The sequence below is a fragment of the Vulpes lagopus genome, chromosome 6 (assembly GCF_018345385.1).
Source record: "Vulpes lagopus strain Blue_001 chromosome 6, ASM1834538v1, whole genome shotgun sequence".
Taxonomy (NCBI): domain Eukaryota; kingdom Metazoa; phylum Chordata; class Mammalia; order Carnivora; family Canidae; genus Vulpes; species Vulpes lagopus.
Window position 1 is genome coordinate 93,886,608 of NC_054829.1, and position 25,649 is coordinate 93,912,256.

The 25,649-nt window shown below is 37.3% G+C and overlaps 1 protein-coding gene across 2 annotated transcripts in view; it reads right to left on the reverse strand.

Moving 5' to 3' along the window:
* Window positions 1-25,649, reverse strand: part of UNC5C (unc-5 netrin receptor C) — a 352,959-nt gene that overhangs the window by 111,292 nt on the left and 216,018 nt on the right. For both annotated transcript variants that reach the window (XM_041759298.1, XM_041759296.1), the window contains exon 3: window positions 9,784-9,927. In XM_041759298.1, coding sequence (XP_041615232.1) covers window positions 9,784-9,927 — 144 coding nt within the window. The remainder of the gene's footprint in view (window positions 1-9,783; window positions 9,928-25,649) is intronic.

Below are 25,649 nucleotides of genomic sequence, written 5' to 3' on the forward strand. Positions count from 1 at the left end.
TTTACCTAAGTTCCCTGTTTCTAAGAAGCTCCCTGCTTCTGTTTCAATTTGCAAAATAAGGATAATATCAGAACCTACTTCATAGGGTTGTTGAGGGCTTATACTGGAGTTTTATTTTGTAACCTCTTTCTACATTTTATTTTATTTTATTTTTTATTTTTTAAAGATTTTATTTATTTATTCATGAGAGACACAGAGAGAGAGAGGCAGAGACACACACACACACACACAGAGGCAGAGACATAGGTAGAGGGAGAAGCAGGCTTCATGCAGGGAACCCGATGTGGGACTCGATCCCAGGACTCCAGGACCACGCCCTGGGCTGTAGGCAGGCACTAAACCGCTGAGCCATCCAGGGATCCCCTCTTTCTACATTTTAAAAAAAGTAATGTTTTTGAGCACTCTTAGGAATTTACAATGAACACTTCCATAATACCATAGTTCACATATGGGGAAAGACATTGGAATTATCTTTAAAGAAATTAGCAGAAGGGTTAACTTGGTAATGTTTTCAGTTTTACCCAGGGTTGGCTATCCCTTATTGCACTGAGGTCACTTAAACAGAAAAATCTTGAGTGAACAAAGTTCCCGCAGAAGGGAAACACATTTAAGCCATTCCTTCTTTATTTCTTGGCTTTGGGGCATTTATAGGACAAACGTATTTGTATTCAGTTTTGCTAAAGGGTTTTTTTTTTTTAAATAAATATTTTAGAGCTAGAACTCCAAATGACATCCATTACAGAGAAGAGGAAGAAAAAAAAAAAACCCATACAAACTACTCTTTTATATTCATACTGCATCTTTAGTTTTAGAAAAAAATGATTATATGCCATCACAATATTTTTAAGGTATGTCTTAGGGATAAATAATAAGAAACATGCCAACTTTATGGATGAGGAATCTGACATATCAAAAAGTTAAGGCTCTTTTCTGACTACAAAGGAATGAATGCAATGATTGCAGACAAGGTGGTTTGTTTTTTGTTTTTTCAAATAAGCAGTTTAGCCATAAACTTCCCTTTTCATACAGCATAAAACATTACTTTAATGACACATTTTAGTTCAGTGGGTACCCAGCCCTGCCTATAACACATAGTTAGCTGATTTTTCCCAAAATATAACTTATGAGACAGTGTTCTATCAATTGGTTGTCTACTTCTCAGAATAAACATGAGCTATAAATGTCGATGGATTTGTGGGAACTCTACGAATCTTAGGAACTTCTGTCCAAATGCAATAGAAAATATGTTTGGAAAAATATGGATTGATGCAATCAGGTATGTGTTACTGCTTTTAATCTTGAAATAGGAACCACGTGATGAACTATTTAATATAACAATTGAGATTTATATGAAACAAGAAGAAATTTATTGCTAAAGGTTTCTGTCTTATTATCTAAAAAAACCTTTAAATTGTGCAGTTAATCTTATCTGGTCTCTGTAACTTATAATTGGCTTACTAGGGGCTTAAATGGTTGCACAAGGAATTGAACCACAGCTCAGAAATGCATGTTAGTGAACAGGCCATTTATTCTGGTGTGCTGGTAAACCTGCAGAATTCTACCAAGATATTTGGTATAAGGCTGCCAGATTCTGTCATAGTATAACTTCAATCTTTCAGAATGCCTGGTTAAAGAAATGTATTATTTGGCCAAATCATTATAATTGAGTATAATTTAATCTTGTTTTCTGCCAAGTAGACAGGTGGGGATTGGAAAAGAAAAATAAAAGGCCATGGGCAATGACTTCTAAATACAATAATTCACAAGATTATGTATATTTAGTGGAAGATATTACTGCCTCACAACAGAAATACTCATTAATTAATTCCTTTAAGAGACTCACTGAGTTCCTAAACTGTGTCAGGCATCACTGTAGACATTTTGGGTTCATCAGTGAATGAATCAAAGAAAATCTTTGCCCACATGGAACCCACTTTCCAAGTGGGGGAGATAGACCTCTATCCATGAACAAAATAAATACACAAATCTATGATAGGTGAGAAGCTGATAAGTGCTATGAAGAAAATAAAGAAGTACAAAAATGTAATGGAGGTGTGAAGTGGAGGAGCACGGAGGGCAATCATTTCATTCTACCTGATGTCCTTGAATTACCTGGGTGACAAAACATTTTTACTAAAAGAACATATCATTAGCATTGAATAGCATCATCACTTTGTCCTATTATATGCTTTCAGTTTAATTCAATTTCATCCCATTTATTTATGTCTTCAGTTACTTAGCACCAACCATGTGCAAAGCACCACTTTTAGGCACTGGGGGGCCTCCCCACAATAAAGAAAATCAAACGCCTGACCTTGTAAAGCTTATGTGCTGGTGGTAGAGATAGTCAACATAAAAAGAAACAAATAATGATGAAGAGAAATGCTCTCAAGAAAAACTAAAGCAGGTTTGGGGTTAAGACAGTGACACAGTGGGGGTCAGTGGGCTTTCGGTAAATCGGTGAGGGTTGACCCCTCTGAAGAGGTGACAGACATCTCAGCAGAAATCCGAATGAAAAAATAAAGTGAGTCACATGTAAGAGCTGGGGAAGAATATTCTGGATGGGAAGGAACAGGTGTTGCAAATAGCCTGTATTTCAAATAAATGTACTGTATTCTGGAAACAAGGAAACTTGTGTGGTGGGAGCAGACCAAGCAAGGAGACAGGCAGGAACCCGAGGCCTTCTGTTACTTCTGTACCAAATCACAGTGAGCTGATAACATTATGCCTGTGGAAAATAAGATAATGTTGAGAACTACCACCTGACGTAAAAATCATTGTCATCACTCCTCCTGTCTGTACTCAGAGTGTTGTTAAAAGCATGGTCCCTCTTGCTGGTCACACCAGCTTCTCCATATACCAACTGTGAACTCAGGCAAGATTTTTCATATCCCTTTGTTCTGTTTTCCCATCTGTAAAATAGTGATTATTACAGTGGTCATATAGAATTGTTGTGAGGATTGAATGAGCTAATCCATGTAAGTGTTGGTCAAAGGGTATAAATTTCCAATTACTAAATGAATAAGTTCTGGGGATATTTTTCTGCAGCATGGTGACTACAATTAATTACACTGTATTATGTGCTTGCAATTTGCTAACAGAGTAGATGTTAAGTGTTTTCACTTAAAGAAAACAAAGGTAACTATGTGAGGTGAGAAATAAAATGACTGAAACAGTGCCACCATTCTAATCATTATTCCAGAGCCAATCTGTCCAGGACTAGGCACATGGGGCTATCGAACAACTGATATGTGGCTAGTCTTCACAGAGAAGTATTATACATGTAAACACAGCAGATCTCAAAGATAATCATGAAAAAAAAGAATATAAAGTATTTCTTTTTTTTAAAGATTGTATTTATTTATTCATGAGAGAGACAGAGAGGCAGAGACACACGCAGAGGGAGAAGCAGGCTCCCCATGGGGAACCCAATGTGGGACTCGATCCCAGGAACCTGGGACCATCCCTCAAGCCGAAGGCAGAGGCTCACCAACTGAGCCACCCAGGTGCCCCAAGAATATAAAATATTTCATTAACACTTGTTTATATTCATTACTGGGATGATAGTTGAGATATAATGGACTAAAAAATATGTTACCGAGATCAATTTTGCCTATTTCTTTTTACTTTTATAAGGTTGGCTACTAGAAAAGTTTAAATGACACATGTGTCTAGTATTATATGTCTTTGCACATTGCTCTTCTGGATAGTATGCTAGGCACTACAGATTCACAAATATGAACAAGGTTTGGTCCAAAACCACACGTGGTCACAAGGTGGCTATGATCCCAGGGAAAAGAACAAGTGAGCAATGAGAGACGAGCATAGAGGGCCACCTCGATCCTTTTTCATTCTTCCCAGGAACTATCATATTCCAATCGGTAGCCAGTGGCCTTTGTGATTTATGGGTTTGCACATAGAATAAAGAAAAAATCCTTTGGAACTATCCTGCTATTCCCAAGAAGATGGATTCTCTATGCACATAAATCCACTATGACTCTTGAATTGTCAGAGAAGGGTGACCATATGGAGTGCTCTTCCATCCTCAGGCATGGGGGAATATTACAATCTAATTGTATGTGAATTTGGCAGAGAATTTCATCCTCTAGAGTCAAGAGCAAAGCCGGGGACATGAAGTTGTAAAAAAGAAGAGACTTTTAAGTTTTTAATGTTAACTCAGTATAGATCAGTTTCAAATGCACAAATAGCATTTAAATCCTATCTGTTGTTGTAAACACCTATGATCGTTCACTGAGCATCTGTTTTGTGTCTGGCCCTATGTCATATGCTTTACAAGTCTATCCAATTTAATCTTAAAATAGCCCTATCATTTGCATTTCATGGTTGATGAAACTAGGGCTCAGAGGGTCATATTAGTAAGTCATGACTGAGATTTGAACATAAGTCAGCCTGGCTCTAAAACTTATGCTCCTATCATTCCACTGTGCTACTGACATGGCATACCTCCCCATGAATAACAACAGCCACATCACCAACAATCACATCAAAACAGCAGCCTTAATAAAAACTAAGACATTTCCCCAAGAATGACAGTGTGTGCAAATATTTTGCCTGAATTATATCCTATCTTAACACTAGGAATTTCCCCATTGACTTTATAATGAGGATACTAGAAGAAACAACCCAATGAAACTGGTGGCCATATTACCATAAAGGCTCTACTTTGGAAAGTCGTCATAGTGTCTACCTGAGGTCTCTCTCAGGAGAAACTCCCCTTTCTGCAATGGAAGCCACAGCACCCATGCAGGACACTCACACTGCCTTCTAGGAAATGTGTATGATTCTAGAGCAGCCATGTCATGTTCTCAGCCCATACCTAGCTAAATTCTTTTTTTTTTTTTTTTACGATTTTATTTATTTATTCATGAGAGACACAGAAAGAAAGGTAGAGACATAAGCAGAAGGAGAAGCAGGCTTTCTCTGGGGAGCCTGATGTGGTACTCGATTCCAGGACCCCAGGATCACAACCTGAACCAAAGGCAGACGCTCAGCCACTGAACCACCCAGGTGCTCTGCCTGGCTAAATTCTAACCTCCATATTTCCTTTTTTTCCCTTCTGCCTAAATAAGTATGTGTCACATACTTATTTTTATTTTTCCTATAGTCTGAATAAATGAAATATTATAAGCAAATAAATAGCCAATATTCATTCCTGTCTTATAAACTTCTGAAAATAGGGCTTTTTAGTGAAAGAACAATGAGCCTCTCCATCGTATATGTGAGTCTAAGTCTAATTAGGTAAGAGGTAATCACATTTATTTAAACTTAGCATCATAGTTATCTTTGCCTGAGAAAAATTCAAATTTTAATTGCAGTTTATGTGATGGCCATCTGTCAAATATTACTGAGCAAAGCCCCACTTGCTCACTTGAAACAGGGCAAACAAGAAAATCTGAAAGCTTCATGCAATATTAGCAAAAACTCACTTGGTAGAAATGAGCTTTAACAAAGAGAACTGAAATTTAACCCTTTTTTTAAAGCGTGATATAAATCTATATGACTACATCTTTTCATGTGGATGGCCTTGGGCTACACACATGAGTTCACTAAAGAATGGAAGTATAGGCAAAACGTTCTTCAGTCTTTTTGCATGAAGATGGAAAGGTGCTATGGGCAAATGAATATCTTACTAAAAGAATCTGTTTTCTTGTTATTTGAAAATGTCAAATTATGTTTAGCAAAGTTTATGAAACTCATTGCAAAGAAAGGGTTCTCATATGAATTAATTTTTATGTGAAGAACAGGGACATATATAGAGTGTGTGTGTATATACATATATACATATGTATATACACACATACACATACCATACCATATATATGCTATTATTTATACATATTTGTGCTTATATATGAAATTGGCACAATAAGAGATTCATCATTTGGAACTAAGCAATCCTTAAACCTTAGCTTTTAGGCAAGCTAATTTAGTATGGAATATAAATTGGCAATTTAAAATATTCATTATAATTGATATTAATGAATGCAGAGCAATGAAAGATAAAGATATAGTCTTACATCATTGTACCTCTTTTGATTATAATTAGAAGCTAACGTTGAATTCATTTAACTATCTGACCAAAACAATTAGTTTCTTGTTTCTTTGACAAATGTTTGAAAATATCTTTTAGCTTCATAATTAATAAAATAAAGTCTTCAAGATTTGTGGTAGATGATTATGTGAATGTCGATATGTCCCTGAGATCTCTTTTCAGGACTGATCCCGCGTGTTGGGAGTGTTGCCTATGAGAGAGCTCTGTGCCTCTCTCCCGGAACTGCCATTAGTTGAGGAGAGCTCACTTGACCCAGGTCACATAAAATGGTAGGGGTTTAAAGCAAGGGCCGACATCCACTGACTAGCCTATGTGGAGGAACAAAGGCCCACTCATGCCCTATATCTCCAGGTGGGACAATTTTTAAGGGCCATTCAAGCTCCAGAGCTCCCTTGGGGCCATTCTTTGTTGGACCTACCCTGCAGCTCAATTTTTCCTCTGGCCCAATCCTATGGCCTGCATTCTTCAAGGGGTATTATTCCTAAGGGTGCTCTTCAATACGTTGCCTGCATGCATGTCCCCAATCTCAGAGTCTATTCCATGGAGAATCCACAGAAGACAAAGAGAAAATCTCCTTAGATATGCTCTGAGAGGAAAGATAATATATAGCATTTTAATAAACTTCACCAGGATTTTTTTATAACAGTTTTATTTCAACAAAATTTATTAAATATCTATGATGTTCTCGGCATTGTGCTAAGCACAGAAGATATAAAGTTAAGCAAAATTGAATTAAGCAATATTGATTTCAAAGAACTTGCTGGCATGAAACATAGACGTTAGAACAAGTGAATATAATTCAATTGAGACAAGCCCTATTTTAAGAGAATGGACACACTGCTCTGGAAGGGTTGAGAAAGGAATGCCTATCTTTCTGGATACCCATTAGACAGGAATGACTTCACTAAGGACGTTTGAAACAAATTCTTCAAAAAGCTCAAGACTCTTGAAATCACTTTCTTCTCTTTCTTTCACATCTCACATCCAATCTTTCAACAAAAGCTATCATCTTCACCTTTAAATGTGTAATAGTACCCCCTATCTGCTGGTTTGCTTTCAGCAGTCTCAGTGAGCACCAGTCAACTAAGATCCAGAAACAGATGATCCTCCTGACCTACCATCAGAAGGCCAAGAGTGACTAATGCTACATCACAACACCTGTGTCATTCACCTCATCATGGAGGCATTTTATCACATCATCACGAGAAGAATTGTGAGTATAGCACGATTAAGATATTTTGAGAGAAAAACCACATGCACTAACTTTTATTACAGTATATTGTTTCAATTGTTGTATTTTAATCATTCTTGTTGTTAATCTCTTACTGTGCCTAATTTATAAATTACACATTATCATAGGTTTGTATAGAAATGACATAGTGTATATATAGGGGTTGGTACTGTCTGCAGTTTCAGGCATCCACTGGGGGGCTTGGCATGTATCTCCCACAGACAAGGGGAACTGCTGGATGTAGGAGCCACACTGCACCAGCTTTGCTGCTTCTAATCTATGCAAGTCTAACATCTCTCACAGATACAGCCTCCTAACTGGGCTTTGTGTTTCTACTCTTGATCTATTTTCAACACAATTTGTGATTCTGCTAACACAGAAGTCAGATCATGAACTGCTCTGCTGAAAACATTCCAAAGTTCTCTTCTAAGAACCAAAGCTGTTACATCTACAGTGTCCTGGGCCATCCACAGAGGAGGGCTAGCACACTCCTGCTCCAGGGTATTGGTATTTGTGGTATTTGCTCCCTCTGCCTGATTCCCCTTGCCCCTCCTTCAGGTTTCTTCAGTTGTCAACATCCTCCAAGGAATTCCCTGACCACCCTCCCTCAGCACAACATACCGTCTTTTCCTGCTTTCCTTTTCTTCATAGTGCTTACCATCTGCTGTGTTCATGAATATTATTTATTTTATTTAGAGTTTGCCCTTGCTCACCTGCACATAAACTCCACGAGGGCAGGGATCATTACATGTTTTGTTTTTGGCTCCCTACCCAATACCTACAACAGTCCCATAGAGTAAATGCTTACTAAATATTGTTAAATAAATGAATGTCTACAAATAATGAAGAGAAGTCATAAAAGGGTGAAACCCTCAAGTGTGAACAATAGCCAGAAAGCATAGAAATCAAAGTATTTCTAATCTAGCGTTATGGAAAGGGAAACATTTTTTGTGGTTGGAGCTGGAAACGTAGGTTGAATATGTAAACCATGAAATACTGTTGTCATGGGCTGAACTGTTCACATGTTGAAGTCCCAACCCTCAGGACCTCAGAATGTGACTTTATTTAGAGATAAGGCCTTTTAAGAGGTGAGGAAGTTAAAATGAGGCCATTAGGGTGGCTTTAATTCAATGTAACTGGTGTCTTTACAAAAAGAGAAATTTAGTCCTGGCCACTTACAGAGGGAAGGCTGTATAAAGACAGGAGAAATCAACCATTTACAGGCCCAGGAGAGAGGCTTTCGGAGGAGCCAGTACTACTGGTACCTTGACCTCAGACTTGTAGTCTTCAGAACTGTAAACAAAGAGATTTCTACTGGTTAAGCCGCCCAGTCCATGGTACTTTGTAGGTCAGCCCTAGAAAACTTGTATGATGGCATATGGCACCATAGGGAATTTTTACTTTTTCTCACAAACCACTGTAACATTTTAGCAAGGAGGGAGGGAATCTGTGCTGCGATCTGAGTTTCAGAAAGACTCTGTTTGTGGTAATATGGAGAATAGACTAGAAAAGGGAAACAAGCAGAGCCATGGAGACTTCTTGGAGGGTGTCTGCAGCAGCTGTGATCTAGATCAAGTATAAGAAGGGAAGGGAAGAGGTGAGTACAGAATTGGGAGAAGCCTCAGAGCCAAGACTGTTGAGACTCAATGATATGTAATAGGTGAGTGATACGGACATCCACCACAAAGAATTTAATAAAATGGAGACCATTTTATTCAGAGTTCAAACCATATAATTTACATGGATTTCAGGGGCTCAGACTGGAGAAAATATCTCAATATGGAATGTCATGCTGCTCAAGATGTGAATAGAACTCACTGAGCAAAGGAGCCTGTGAAAAGAGCTGCAAGCCACATCTCTTCTTAGGGATAGTATGCATTAGTATATTTAAAAAATCAAAATCCGAATATTTTTCAATGAATAAACCTATTTAACTTATCCCCCAAAAATATTTCCCACACTTATTTGATATTAGAACCCTTTTTTTTTTTTTTTTTTGTGAGGCACTTCTTACCCTCTCCCTAAACATGAATACTCTAGAAATGAACACAATGATGGAAAATAGTGGTGTATTTTGATGCACTTGACTGGTGCCAAAAATAAATAAGGAAGCTTTGTATGGGCAATTTCTATATCCAACAGTAAAACTAACCAACACTGTTCTAACACATTGGCAGAATAAGCTCATAAAGGAATAGAGTCAGGGTTCCTGTAGCCTAATTCTTCCCAGATTAAAAAAAGAAAACTCAGGATCTTTTGAAAGAATCACTAATTCTTTCACATCCTTAGAGGGAAACTGTCAACACCTTGAAATACAAAATGATGTTCTGGTGAAGGGGAAAGTGTAGCTCAAATGCATAAATCTGGGAGTTGTGACCAGGGTTCTTTGAATCTAGAGCAGTGATGGTCTCAATTTTCTCACATTCCAAGATGCACTGGTGGAATGTGCATCCCGTGGTGTCCAAGCACAATGACTCACATGCGATGCGCACATAGGCCTTCCTGCTCTTTGTCGTGCCCGCCGAACTCCAGGCCACACACTGGCACCAGTAATCTTCGGGCCCAAAGAGTTCTTCCACTTGCTGGCGTGAAATCTCAATGCTTACTTCCCGGACAATGAGACCTACCAAGGGAAAGAGAGGTTTAAGTCAGGAGAAGTCCTAACAAAATATAAAACATCAAACCATATACTTCCCCCTAGTGATCCTTCTTGATGCCATAGATCAACATTCCAAATATTGTCTTCATCCACTTGTGATTTTCTTCTCATTCCAGTTATTTGTCTCCCAACTTTTTCATTTCCTTATTTGCTATTTCAAATCTTCTGCTTTCATCAGAAGATAAAAGTAGAGTAGATCACTGCACAAAATTACACTTTTTGCCAAATAGTCTGACAAATATTCAGACAAATATCCACTAAGTTATCTTCCTGGGTATATTAAAACCCGAACATAAATTTCACATCTGCTAAGGACTGTACCTTGCCAATTAAACAGGTCATGGGTAAGACATCTGTGTGTTGTACATAACCTTACAATGGTTAAATCTTCCTAACTTTTCACATTAAATGACAGAGAATAACCCAAAACTATAATTATAAGAATATAAATTATAAATATATATTGGTTTATGTATATAAATGTATATCACATTTTATTATAGTATCATCTGGTACCATAAAGCTATATACAGTTTTACAACACTTTACATAGTTTTACAATAACTGAGTCTTCCTAATTCTTCATAAGAAATGAGAATGACCTAAAACTATAATCATAAGTGTATAAATCATAAATATATATAACATATCAGATTTTATTATAATATGACCTAGTACTTTATGAATATGTGGTGATTATTTAAAACTAAGTTATTTTAATAGTTGTATTTTAGTTATTAAGGCATACTATTTTCTTCAAAAAAAATCCTAGTCTCAATTAACAAATCCCTGCTATTCTACTCAAAGACTGTATGACTTTAAAGTTTTCATGCATAATATTTTGAAAGCCCAAATGTTTCTCTTTAATTGTAATGTAACTAAAATCCTGTTAAAGTGGCTTCCAGCTAAAATGCTCAAATAATTGGATTTTATTTTACAGCATTATGTAATCCTAAATAACAAAAATTGAATTAAGAATCTGGGATTATCATTTCAGGAGTATTTATCTTGATATATCAAAGTGTATTTCATTTATTTCAAGCGAGAGTCGTTCTGCAATGTGCCTCTTTGCACTGAACAAGAAGGATCATCTGAACAACGTATGTGGGCAACTGCCAATTTTCCTGCACACTCTTTCAAAAGGTGATGCTTATTGAGAGAACTAACAGGGGCACAGTTAGGGATAAATACAATAGGCACAGTAAGAAAGATGAAATATAATGCTTTGTACTTTTTATTCATGTATTTATTCATTCATTCATTGAACAAATATTTATTCAATATTAGTTATGGAAAAGATATTACCCTAGGGACTAGTGAATCTCTGATGAGTAGAATAGTCATTACCCTCAATGAACTGATATTGTGAAGAGGGTACATATTAACTGCAGATTATACCATTATTATTTAATTACAATTGAGTTCAATGCTGCTAAGGAGAAGTATAGAGAAAAGGAGAGGGAATAACAAGGGATCCAACTTAGTGTGGAGGATCCAACATGAGTTAAGTTGGTTAAATTATATAGGAGAGGGGCAGAACATACGGGAAGAAGCAGGAAAGAGAATGAGGAGATTGGAACCCAGAAGACAGTTGAGCACCAAACACAGAGATAGTGGCATGAGATGAAGCTGGAGACGAAAAAGATCAGTCAATACACAGTCTTGTAGACCAGTGGTTTTCAAAGTGTGGCCCTGGAGCAGTTTCATCAGCATTGAATAGGAACTTGCTGGAAATGAAAATTCTTTGCTCCCACTTCAGACTCAAATTGAGTAAGAAATTTTGAGGGTTGGGCCCAGTGATTTGTGGTTTAAAACACTCAGAGTTTAGATGCATGCTATAGTTTGAGAATCTGTTGCATACCATGTTTAGAATTTGGGATTTCTTCCTGAAAGTCATGGCTATCATTAAAGTGTTTAAAGCAAGTAAATGACATAATCAGACGAGAATTATATATATAATTATATATATTATAATTATGATATTATAATAATAATATTAATAATCATTAATGATATATATTATATATATAACCATATATATGATATAGAACTTAGTTCCTAGAAGGTATGATCTCTTAAACTGTTTGACCATGACTTCTTGGTATAGATGACATGAAGGTATCATCTAAAGACTCTAAAAAAGAGTATTCCAGAACTTACTCTAAAACTGAGAACATGGAACACCTGGCTGGCTCACTGGTTGAGCATCTGCCTTCGGCCCAAGGCATGATCCTGGAATCCCGGGATCGAGTCTCACATCCTGCATGGAGCCTGCTTCTCTCTCTGGCTATGTCTCTGCCTCTCTCTCTATGTGTCTCTCATGAATAAATAAAAAATAAAATCTAAAAAAAATGAAACTGAGAACATGCTCAAATGGGTAAAAGTCCTCAGGGAAATTAATAAATACTCAATAGAGGTAGACACTTTCCCACTGGGGAAATAAGCAATATTTTCTATCATGAACTGAAAAGGACTTGAGACACAGAAACACCTAAGCCCTTAGATTCCTCTCAAAGCTCCCTGATCTGAAAAGAAGCCCAGGGAAGTAAATTTTATAAGCCCAAGGCAGGGCAAGATGCTAATGGGGCACTCTATGGCAAAAAGTTTATTAAATGTATTTAAAGTGATTTTAAAGTTTTGAAAATTAGCAAGCCATCTATGCTTATACAGTGACCATTTAAAAAGAATTTTCAAGTAACTGGCAGAGCTAAATCCCTCACCCCTCTATGAAAAGATTAATATTTTAATCAGTGTCCAAATAACAAAACAATCCCCATAGCAGAAATCCCAACTTATTAACAAAAAACCATTACTTACTTTCTACTTTTCTAATCCCTACTCAAGTCCTCTCATTTTCCCATCATACTGTGACTATTCCCATTTTCTGATATCTAGAAGTTCATGGAAAGATGGAGCACAGCTTTCCCCCTCGCTTCCCACCTTTTTTTTTTTTTTTTATTCCACCTTCTGGCATTTAATACTTTTGTCTGTTTTACTTGTTTATAACTTCTGTCTTCATGCAGAAATTTAGTAACTAGAAACAAAACCCTTCCTTTAAAAGTTGTTACAGTAAATTTACAGTCACCAAAGGGCTGATAAACCTGCAGTGTGTATTTCCTCCAAACTATAATGGCTTTTTCCAAAATGCAGGGCAGCAACAAACGGGCTCAGGATATTAAAACCACACACAAATATTTTTGTGTCCCAAGATGATAACTTCAGGTTTTATTCCTCATCCTCTCCTCCCCCAACTTTTTACTTAAAGCAATTACAGGAAACCTAATTAAATGCTAGGGTAACTACACTAGGGCCACTGGATCCTTCAGGCCAAATAGGCTCACGGATGTTTCTACTGACCACAAATCTGAGGCTTTTGAAGAAGCCACAGACCGACCCTCCTGCTACAGGGATTATTCATAGTATGAATGTTCTGAATTGTGTGGCTCAGGCTCTCTGGGGGTGCAGGAGTCAAACACACACTGATTTTTGTCTTCAGCTTCATAGATGGCCCATTCAGGAGGAGAGGAATGAATTAGTTGTGTACAGTTGTCCTGCCACATGCCTAAAGTTTACATTCCAACTTCTGGTCAACAACACTAGAACAGGAAAGAACTAAAGCAGCAAGTCTCTAAACACTTACAGCTCAGAATGCCCTACAATCAGCTGCATTATTCAAGCTATGAGGAACTTTGTTATGTACCATCTTTTCATTACTGCAGGTAAGTTCATTACCTATGACATTCTGCTCATCAAACCAGAGGCTAGTGGTTTGGCTAAAAGTAGGTAATATTATTTCTCTTTGAAAGTAAAATTTTAAATCTGCTTGAAGTCCTGAGATGGAAAAAGCAAGCTGCCCTGAAATTTGTAATGCCATCAGCATTGCTTCCAAGGAGGGCTGGGCTGCTTTGAAGAACATTTGGGAACTTGAAATTGGTTTCAGGTTACTCAAGGGTGGGGAGAAACGCTTCGTTCTACAGATTTGCTCAAATACAAATGTGTATTTTCCATCACGTCTGATAAGATCAAAGATTTTCCATCATCATTCTTCCTTTAATAGCAGCATCTCAAGGATGCATGCTGTTTGAAGTTTGCAGTGATCTGCTTTTATAATAGGATTCATTGTGGTTTGGGAGCCAGAGTGCAGGCAAGTAATTAGCATGCTATATCAAGAAGTCTTATAATGAATATGAATATGCATTTGCTAATAGGGACTTTCAGATGATTTTAGAAATCCAGATGCAAATGCAACCCTCTGATTGGATCTTTGTTAAGACTATACATGCGTATAGCAATAAAATCTGGTAAAATGTTTTCCTTATCTTTAGCAAAATTTTAATTTTATAATAGTGTTCAGGCACCACAGTTTTTTCTAGAAATTATGATAAAATGATCACAAATACATGATGAATACTATTGAGTAATTATTTAAAATAATATCTATATCTCCCCAGAAAAATAATCTATAGTACTGCCAACAAACATTAAGAGTTCACTAATGTCAAAAATTATGTCAAGTTCCAGAAACGTAAAGATGGACAAAATCTCATTTCCAACATTGTGCTCTTCATTTATCTCATTTATTAAGTGATATTCCAAAATCATGCATCATCTCGAAAGATTTTTTGAAATGTGGTCATCAAATTCTCACCTTCTGATACCCCATGTATGTTTCACCAAAAAGCATCGTGACTTCAAATTAGACATGGGTGTTATGTATGCCTGAGTTGTATTTCTCATTCTTCTTTATTACTTTATCTTTCATATGACAATGGGAAGGTTTGAGACATCATGTTGTGTAGACCTACCAATTTGGTTCTCTCCAACACTCTCCCAACACTCTCCCTTGGGAAAAGAGCTGCAGAGGTCACTACCAAATCTCATTATAGTGCATTCACAAGACAGAGGTTGGTGGGAAGTGTATGGAGCTTCAGGTAAGGATGATCTGGGATATATTGTAACACTTTATTGAATTAGCGTGGTCTCTTTTTCATGCTTTATTCGATAGCTTAATCTTATTAGTTTTCACTAATATGATCTCAAATATTGTACATATCAGTTCTAGATGTCTTAATATAAATTAAATTACACAAAATATCAGCATAATTTAAAAGGATGTCATACCCCCCAAAAAAACCCTGACAATTATTTCAGCTGCTCACAAAATAATCAATATAGTAACCTGAAAGGCAGAACTGTATAATCAAGATATGGTTTTATGTTACATGAAGTCATCTGACAATCTTTAAGCTATATCAGGAAAAGAAGACATGCAAACACATAATTCATCAAGTTTTCTCTGAAATGTTTTTCTTAGATTTTTAATATAATATTTAATATATAAACAGGCCATCTAAAATTACTTTTTTTAATTGAAAATTGCAACTTACTGGTATATTAAATTATATTATAAGTATAATTTTGTTAAAGTTACATTTATTATCTTTGTAGTCAAGATGAATTTACCTAAAAGTCAAATAATAACATGGCTGGGACTGAATGGTTCATTCAGTCCATTCCAGTTGTTGCCTGGAAGTATTTCATACCTAGGCCATTGACTTGACTTCCTTTTTTACATGATAATTTCTAGTGACTTGGGTTCTGTTTGGCATTCTGTGCCCAGTGAGGATCTGTGTTTTATTATGTTTTTGTTTTGTCTAGAACTGAGAAGAAAATATTTGTTGGATTGTGTATCTGGAGTGGGAATACTCCTAGTGCTTTTTAGAAAGCTATATGACAACCACAGATAAAGGCAGTTTTTCCTCCTTAAAACTTGAAATGTTAATTGCAAGATGATATTACAATAGTTATAATTGATACTCTGACAACACTAATACTGTTTTCCTATCCTTTGCAGAAGTGTCAGGTTTTAGAAGCTATTACAGGAGAACCAGTCCTCCTACTTTTGATTTGACTTTCCAACCACCACCAAACTTAGAGCTGCAAATATTAATGACAATTGGAATGGAGAGTCTGCAAAATGCTCTTTCTTACATACAGAGTGGTAATGAGTCAATAGATTAATTCTACAGGGGGATCCTTGGGTGGCTCAGTGGTTTAGCGCTTGCCTTTGGCCCAGGGTGTGATCCTGGGGCCCTGGGACTGAGTCCCATACCGGGCTCCCTACATGGAGCCTGCTTCTCCCTCTGCCTGTGTCTCTGCCTCTCTCTCTCTCTGTGTGTCTCTCATGAATAAATAAATAAAGTCTTAAAAAACAGATTAATTCTACCAGTTGTGCCCCATCATTATTTCCCATTCTTAAGTTTAGTGATTAAAAAACCTGTTGAATGTCTGTTCCAAGAAGTCTTTGTGAGACCAAAATGGGAGCTAAACTCTCTCTGTATTTAACTTCTGCTGTGTGTGTCAATGTTCCCTGGAATATAAAAAAGTGATCTTGTAAAATATGATGGAAATTTATTTTGGAAGGGCACAAAGCATATCCCATTGACATAGCAAATACATTACTCATCTAAATATTTTTCAAAAAACAAAAAAACATCAAGCTCATTACATAAATATTTGAATATACATTCCAACATCTTTCTTTAAAGTATAATTATTAACAATTATCTAAATCATAACTACACACATTATTTCCTGTTTTTATTTCATGTAATACATTGATAACTTCAGTAGAAATAATTTTAACAACATTTTAAAAAAGATCCTGTCCATAAGGGTTGCGGAGAATACTGTATTCCTGAAGATAGATCTAACCATGAACTGGTGAATTACAGACCTTATTATTTACCCTTATTATTACTAGTCACTCATTTAATAGGTATTTACAGAGACTCTGCCATGTGCCATGCACTGTTCTGTGTGCCGGGGGCACAGTGGTAAAGAAGGCACATAAAGCCTCTGTCCTTCACGATGCATTGTGGAGACAGTTCTTGAGCACTTATTTTATGTGCTGCCATTTCCAAGGCAGCCAGAGGATCCTTTCTTTCTTTCTTTCTTTCTTTCTTTCTTTCTTTCTTTCTTTCTTTCTTTCTTTTCTTTCTTTCTTTCTTTTTTTAAGATTTTATTTATTTATTCATGACAGGCACAGAGAGAGAGAGAGGCAGAGACACAGGCAGAGGGAGAACCAGGCTCCATGCAAGGAGCCTGACGTGGGACTGGATCCCGGGACTCCTGGATCACACCCTGGGCTGAAGGTGGCGCTAAACCGCTGAGCCACCTGGGCTGCCCCAGAGGATCCTTTCTTTAGAAGTTTACTGTCTAATACTGAAAACAAATAGAAGCGTACTGAGTAAAGTGACTCTGTCACATGCATTGTGCCTGTGTCAGGACAGTGACTGGCACACATATTTAAATGTCCAGTTAATGTATGTTAACTGAATGAATGGTTTATACCTATATAGCTATAATATTAACTAGTGTTAAAAATTCCAGATATAAGTAAATTGAATTGTAACTCAGGGGTACAAGTAACTAGAATTTATTGAGTATCCACCACATGGGGATCCCTGGGTGGCGCAGCGGTTTGGCGCCTGCCTTTGGCCCAGGGTGCCATCCTGGAGATCCAGGATCGAATCCCACATCAGGCTCCCGGTGCATGGAGCCTGCTTCTCCCTCTGCCTATGTCTCTGCCTCTCTCTCTCTCTCTCTCTCTCTCTCTCTCTATGACTGTCATAAATAAATAAAAATTAAAAAAAAAAGAGTATCCACCACATGTCTCAGGTCATTTGCATAAAAATCTTTGGAATTGGGTATTATTATACCTGTACTGTAGGTAAAGAGTGGAGGTCATGATTTAAACAATTTTCCTGTAGCCAATGATGGGCAAAATCAGAATTGAGATCCATTATTTAACTGAACCCAATGATCTCGTTCCTTTCCTTATACTGATATTCCTTAAACTGTGTCTCAACAAAGTGTTCTTGGGGCTCCTGGATGGTTAAGTCATTTAAGCGTCCGCTTTCCACTCAAGTCCTGATCCTGTGGTCCTGGGATCATAGGCTCCCTGCTCTCCCTCACCTTCTGCTCCTCCCACCCTGCTCACACTTCATGCTCTCTCTCTGTCAAGTGAATAAATAAAAATATTTTTTAAAAAGGTGTTCTTTGGTCAAATAATTGGTGATTTCTGTTTAATATATCTTCCTCTTAGAAACACAGAATGCTAATCAGCATATTGAAGACACTGGTCAGAAGTTCTGCCATTAAAAAGTATGTTTAATTTGGACTGCCATGATTTCCCCCAAATTTATTGAACCATATAACACTACAGTCAACATAAAGACAGAGCCCCATCTCATCAAGTCTTTCAATATGGTTTTGTTTAGCATCTTCCATCTGTTGGCTACCTGAATACAAGTATCTACTGTTGGAAAATTCTGAAAACCCCATGAAGAAAGCTATCGTGAAACAGCTTCAGATGGAGAGATCATGGTAAACCTGGGGAAATGGAATTTTTGAGTTTGATGCTGAAGCATGGTTTGGGTTTAAAGACTTAGAGAGGAATCAAAGACACTTCAGGAGGATAGAATAGCACAAAGCCAAAGGGCAGAGATGAAAAAGCATGGAGCACTACAGGGGAGAATAGTCTACATGAATGGAGTAAAGAAATACGACCATGGAATTAGATACAAGAGAGACTCACGGAGAGCCTTGAATGGCAGCTGGAAAAGTTTGTTCTGTGGAGTGGGAAACCTGGAAGAATGGTAAATTGGTAAAATTACATTTTTTCAATGACCTATGCTTTAGGAAAACTAATATGTCTCAACTAGTAAACAAGACTAATCTGATTTACTTCTAATGGAATTTTAATAGTTTTAATTTTAATTATTACAAAAACTGTTCTCAGATCTGTGATCTTACATCTAGTCATGAATCTTAAGAGCTTGAGAGCAATATTCTTGGTGAATCTCTGAAAACACTGTGTGATGGTGGAAACCAGAACATATATCTAAGAGTATAACTACTCATGCTGTTGGGCTTTCATTTTGTACTTATCTCATATGTTTTAGAAACAAATATTAAGATCAATCATCTCTGGAGAGACTGCCACTTATTAACAGTTCATATGCAGTATACTGGGGACAGCTACTTGTTTGTTTTAAAAGCAATATATTTCATTCTCTCAAGGAAAATTTTAAACCAAACTATAAAGGCTCATTTAAAAAAAAAATCAACTCATCCAGAACAATTGTTACAACTGGGTGATTAGACAAATATCCACCCAATACACAACAACCTAGCAATTTACTTAGATAAGAAAATAAATTCTTGTCTTATATTTACTGACTTTTGGAAAGTCCCAAATTCACCAAACCTTGGTTTCCCAAGTTATAAAATAAAGATAAGAACTTTTCTATATTGTTGGTTTGTGAGACCACAACAATATTCTATTCACAAAATTACCAATGGAGGTACTAATAGAGATTCAGGAGAGGGGAGGAGCACTGTGTTTGGAAATTATATTAGGCACACACCCAAATGAGAAAGACATGGCTAGTTTTGGAACTTTTCAGCAGAGTTGGGAAAGTCAGGTCTAGATGACAACCTTCTTTTATACAGAGTATGTCTCTTTTCTCTTCTGTTGATTCTACGTTACAAATATTTAATTTTTGATAAGTCTAAGGCTATAGGTATAATTTCAGAGGACAATATTGATCCAGATTTGACTATAAAAACCCCATTTTTAATAGATTCTTGGCTATTAACTTAATGGAGAGTATAATCTTTAGGGAAAGATCTGGTTCAAATTCTGGTTCTCCCAGTGACTAGATGTATGACCTTGGGAAAGTTCCTTTACCTGACTAAATGCCATTTTCCTCAACAAGAAAATGGGAATTTAAAATTCCTAATTCATTGGGTTCTCTCAAGGATTAAATGATACATGTAAAGCTCTTTGCAGAGTAAACCCTTACTATGAGCTAACTAACAAGATTTCAAAAGCTAGAATAGTTTATACTATACTTTTACTAAATGACTCCCCTCATTTCAGAGGCTTTATAAAATAGTCAATTCTTCCATCACAACAGTCTCCAGGACAGCTGTCCTTCAGGAAATTTCTTAGTGATTCAGCCGGCATCTATGTTGGATCTATATCCCCTCAACCATGGCTACTAGCCAGGAGAAAAGAGCACAGAGAACACACACCTGCTCTTAAAAGCTTTGGCTGGGGGCCGGGGTGGGGTGTGGGGGGGGGCAATGTAACGTTCACTCATAGCTCATTGGCTAGAAGGAATCACCTGGTCCTGCTGAACCAGGAGAATGCCAGGACTTGTAGCACTCCCCTCTGCCCAGAAAGGACAAGGGAACTGAATAAGAATATTATACATCATAACTGAGAAAGCTACTCCAATACAAAAGAACAAGATATTGCATTTTTAGGAAATCACACTGTCACTGAAATATTAAGAATTATCAAGGCAAATGGAATTTAAATAATTCTTTCTGTGGTATGAAAGTCTTCACTGACAGAGGGAGCTAAATGTAGATAAATTAGATTACTAAACCAAAAGGAAGAAAACTTGATTTTGGGTCCTGGCTTGGCTATTGTGATGAGTAACTTTGGGTGGGGCATGAAATTTCTCATTTTCTTAAACTTTAAATCAGTAAAAATAGTCCTTTCCCAGTGTACATCACTGTTATGAAGTTAAAATAAATCTTGGAGAGAAAGTACTTTTAGAGACAGACTTAGTGGCAAGGACTGCCAGCTCCTTACATCTTCCTGGGAAGGCAATCCAACCACATTTTCTAGCTTCCTTTGTCTTAGAAGTGGCCAGAAAAGCAATTCTGGTCAATACAATGGTATTGGAAGGTCCTTGTACCTCTTCTTGGCCAAGATGGTGAAGAAGCTTGTAGGTCTCCTCCTTGCTGTCTTTCCCTCTCTGCTGGCTGGATGCAGAAGAGGATGGAGGCCAGAAAGGACGACAGACCACTAGATGAAAGGAGTCGGGGTCCATATCTGATCGACGGAAACGGAGCTGCCCTACACCCAAGGACACCTTCCTGGAACTGGCATGTAAACAGGTGTACCATTTTGGGCTATTCTATATTTGGTGGGGCCTGTTACTGTGGCTTGGGATAATGCAGACTTAAATGATAGAGACTATTAATAATATGCCTGGCACACAGTGGGTTTTTCTAAATGACTATTAGATAAATAGAGGACAAGAATACTGTTTAATCCCACGATGTTTTGAGAATTTTTATTTTTGTTTTTGTTTTGTTTTTTTACTGTGATTCAGTGCTTGGCTTCAAATTATTAAAAACATTTTTTATTTGGCAACATTTTGTTAACTACACAGAAAATTTCCATTAATTCTGAGAGTTTTAAAATATCTGAATGTGTGATTTTAATATTATGCTCAAAATGCTATAAAACAGAGCTATTTGCTTATTATATAACAAAAATATTATTTACAAATGGTATGCTTGTAGTCTTTTTCAAAATATCACTTCCGACATAAATGTTGAAGAAACAAATTGATGTGAAATGCTATAATGTTTAATTACCACCATCATTTCTTTACAAGCAATCTTTATTTTGGTGTTTTCATAAGAGCTAGAAAAACTTAAACTTGAATAACAGAGGAGTGGAACCTGATTCTGAGTATTATGTGTGACTTGTAATATATTCAGGTCCATTCTGTAGTAGCATCACAAAGAAAGAGAAATAAGGAAAAATGATTGTTTCCTACCACGAGCTCCAATTCACCGAAAGAGATATTTATGTAACTATATAATACTGCCAGCCGAACAAAGAGCTTCAGTCATGTATCTTCTCTTATCTCCAGGCGGAGTTTCCTTCTCCTTTTCTTCTTTTACAACTGTGTTTCCTTCAAAGGGTCCATACCCTACTGGGTAAACAATCTCCATGGGAGAATAGGAAAGCTAGCTATTTAATATGTACAGTGTAGCATCAGGAGGTGTGGAATCACAGTAAATAATATTTTGTGATGATACTAACACTAATAAAGATGATGACATCTTCATCATTAGCCATGTTTTTATAAAAGGAAACTAACAGGTAGTACAACCCAGTATGAAGATACATACAACATGCTGACAAACAAAACTGGGTTTCAAGAGAAAATGCAGATCTTATATAGAGTATACATTATGCACCTAAATTCACTGTGCATGTTTATATGCATATCATTCATTTAGTGTTTTCTTTTTACCTACAGGTTGGAATGCATTTGCTTCATACTCCATTATAAGCCCATTTAGTCACATTTCTGTCAGATCCCACTTGCATATTCAGTGTTGAATAAATCAGTGGTTAATAAAAGTCCTTGATAACGTGTTTAGAGATAAATAATGAACTGCTGTATCTGATCATAAGTGTACATTTTTACTCTCAGAATCCTAAAAAGAAGATAGCCTGACCTATCACATAAATATATGGGAGAAGAGAAATAACTATAGAGCAATCATGTAAAAGGAGCCTGGTTTATTCTTATTAAATGGACACACTACAGACCAAAAAAGAAATGTTATCCTAACTGTTCAAAAAATTCCACTGCAAAGGAAATACCAAATGAGGATAGGGAGTCAACCTTTTCATCATGAGTGCTTTTTGTCATATCTCCACGGGCTTGGGGCGCGGGCCCAGCCCCACAGCGTGCAGAACCGCAGGATGCTCAGAATGCCAGCCCTACCGCGCCGCCCCCTTGAAGGAGCTGCGCCAGCTGACCACAGGCACGCTTTCAATTTACGGCAAGATGGTCTGGCAGGCAGACTGGGAGGACAGCAGAGATGGAAATAAGATCAAGTACAGATAAAAATATATCCACCTTGAAAAATACAAACAAGACTTTTTGGTAACAATGTACAGGGAAGCATCTATTGAAAAATGAGAAGAATACAATTGCTTCTTTCTCATTAATAATTTTCACAATCCCCTTTAGATACCACCCCATCCTCACTCCATAATCCAACATCTGTAGACATCCTAATCTATACTTACTTAAATAATATAGATTTATTTCCCCTGCACATATAAGTGTCAACCCATCCCTTCTCAAAGCTTCTTGCTACTCAGCAGGTTTCAAATTTGTTTTTATTATCTATTATGTGGGTGATCTTTTAGCAATACTTTGAAGTACCTTTCCTATTAAAAGCGAAGAGGGATTTGGTGTCCTAAGAAGAGACATAATGATAGCTTATGGCTATTATTTCACATGTTCCTGACTATGAGACAATTCTTTTTGCTTTTAAAAAAAGAAAACATATGCCAAAGTACAAAAAAACAAAACAACCCCCCCCAAAAAAAAACCAAAAAACAAAAATAAAATTTAGAAGGAAAAAGGGACCACATAAAGCCTCACTAAAGGTTCATGTTTTACATAAAGCTGCAGTTGGGACTTTACAAAGGAAATCTCTGCACTTTTTATTTCTGGTTCAGAGGATTTACATGCTCTTTCTAATGATCTGGGCCTTCAGTACTGGGTAATGTCTCCCAGTCCCCAGCTTAGCACTCATGCAAAATTGAAGCACTTTGGAGGCAGTTTAGTAGCTGCAGATGAATCTCAATGTGCAGGAAAAGGCATAATGGCTGTTTAGCACTTGCTAGGAGAAGCCGAGGAAATCAGGGGGAAAAATCTATTGAACTTAAGCCATCTGGGAAGCCAACTGAGAGCGACTGCATTAACAACGTGTTTACATTCCCATTGTGTTGCTAGGCCAAGCAAAAGTGTGTGTGTGTGTGTGTGTGTGTGTGTGTGTGTGTGTATGTGCACGCGCACACGTGCACGGCTGCACACAAAAGAGTGTGCACAGAGGAAATAAAGTGAAACTCTTGATTATACTGATTATTTTCGTTTGGTTTTGGCAATAGTACCAGGAAAAATTTTTTTGAGAAACGTGGCTATGAGAATTTTCAGGTCTCCACGAGACAGGGTGACTGTTGGAGTGTAGGAGTTGGAAGGATGCTATGGGAATGAAGAAAATGAGCGATAAGCAGAAGCTTAGCTGTGCAGGGCTTTTCCTGTATCTGGCCCTCAGTACAATACAACAGATTGGGGGAGGCTGCAGGAAGCTGGTAAAGAACAACTAGGGAGTGCTTTCATTGCCGGTTACATTTATAGTTAACTCAGAAATACTGGCCAAATGAGGGAAAATAGCCAGGTAAATTCCGTGACTGTTGGCTCCTACTCACTGTCTCCATCACCAGGACACTTTTTTTCTGCATGGTATTTAATCAACTATTTTTAGAGCACTTTTAGGTTCCCAACAAAAGTGAGAGGAAGATACAGATTTCCCCTTTAGGGGAAATCCACACAAGGAGAGCCTCCTTTATTGTTAACATCCTCCACCAGAGTGGTACACTTTTTTTTATAACTGATGAGCCTCCACTGACACATTATTATCACCCCCAAATCCATAGTTTACATTCAGGTTCACTCTCAATATTGTACATTCTACAGATTTGGACAAATGAAAGGACATATCCACCTTTATAGCCTCATGCAGAGTAGTTTCACTAACCTAAAAATTCCCTGTGCTCTATCTATTCATTGCTCTCCTCCCCTACCTCTTGGCAACCACCGATTTTTTAACCACTCCATAGTTTTGCCTTTTGCAGAATGTCATATAGTCAGAATCATACAGTAGACAGCCTTTCAGATTGGCTTCTTTCACTTATTAAAATGCCTTTAAGCCTCCTCCATATCTTTTTATGACATGATAGATAATTTCTTTAAAATACTAAATAATATTGCATTGTCTGAAATTGTTACAGTTTACTTATCCATTCACCCACTGAAGGACATCTTGGCTGTTTCCAAATTTTGGAAATTATGAACAGAACTGTGTAAACATCTGTGTTTTTGTGTGGGTGTATGTTTTCAACCATCCTGGGTAAATATCAAGGAGTGTGATGGCTGTGCCATGTGGTAAGAGTATGTTTAGTTTTGGTTAAAAAATGCCAAATTGTCTTCCAAGCAGCTATATTATTTTGCATTCCGACCAACAAAAAATGAGAGTTCCTGTTGCTCCAAATCCTTGTCAACATCTGATGTTGTCACTGTTCTGGGTTTTGGCCCTTCTAATCGATGAGAGTGGTATCTCATAGTCATTTCCATTTGCATTTCTCTGATGACATGCGATGTCCATTTGCATGTCTGTGATGACATATGCTCACTGCAATTCTTCATGAGATGTCTATTAAAGTTTGTTGTGCTTTTGAACTGTAGCTCCCCAAAACATATGCCCACATCTGAATCCCTAGCAAAAGAAAATGCTACCTTTCTTGGCTAAAAGTCTTTGTAGATTAATAAAGTCAAAGATCTTGAGATCCTGAATTACGCCAGGTGGGCCCCAATTCAGTGACAAGTGTTCTTGTAAGAGACACACAAAGAAGACAGACATTGAATGAAGGTGATGTGAGGAAAGAGGCAGAGATTAGAGTGATGCAGCCACAAGCCCAGGAATGCTGGGAAGCCGCTGGAAGCTGGAAGAGACAAGGAACAGACCTTCCTCTAGAGTGCCTGGGGAGGAGGGTGCTGCTCTGCTGCATTTCAGACATCCAGCCCCAAAACTGTAAGAGAATAAATTTCTGTTGTTTTAAGCCCCAGAGCATGCAGTAATTTATTGTGGCAGCCCTAGGAAACTAATACAGTGACTAAGGGCATTTACTGTCTATCTTCAAGGAATGGACTCAAGAATCTGACAGAGAAAAAAGGTGAGGAAAGGCTATCTGCCATGCAGTGTTGTTCTGGTTTCACAAATGCCCC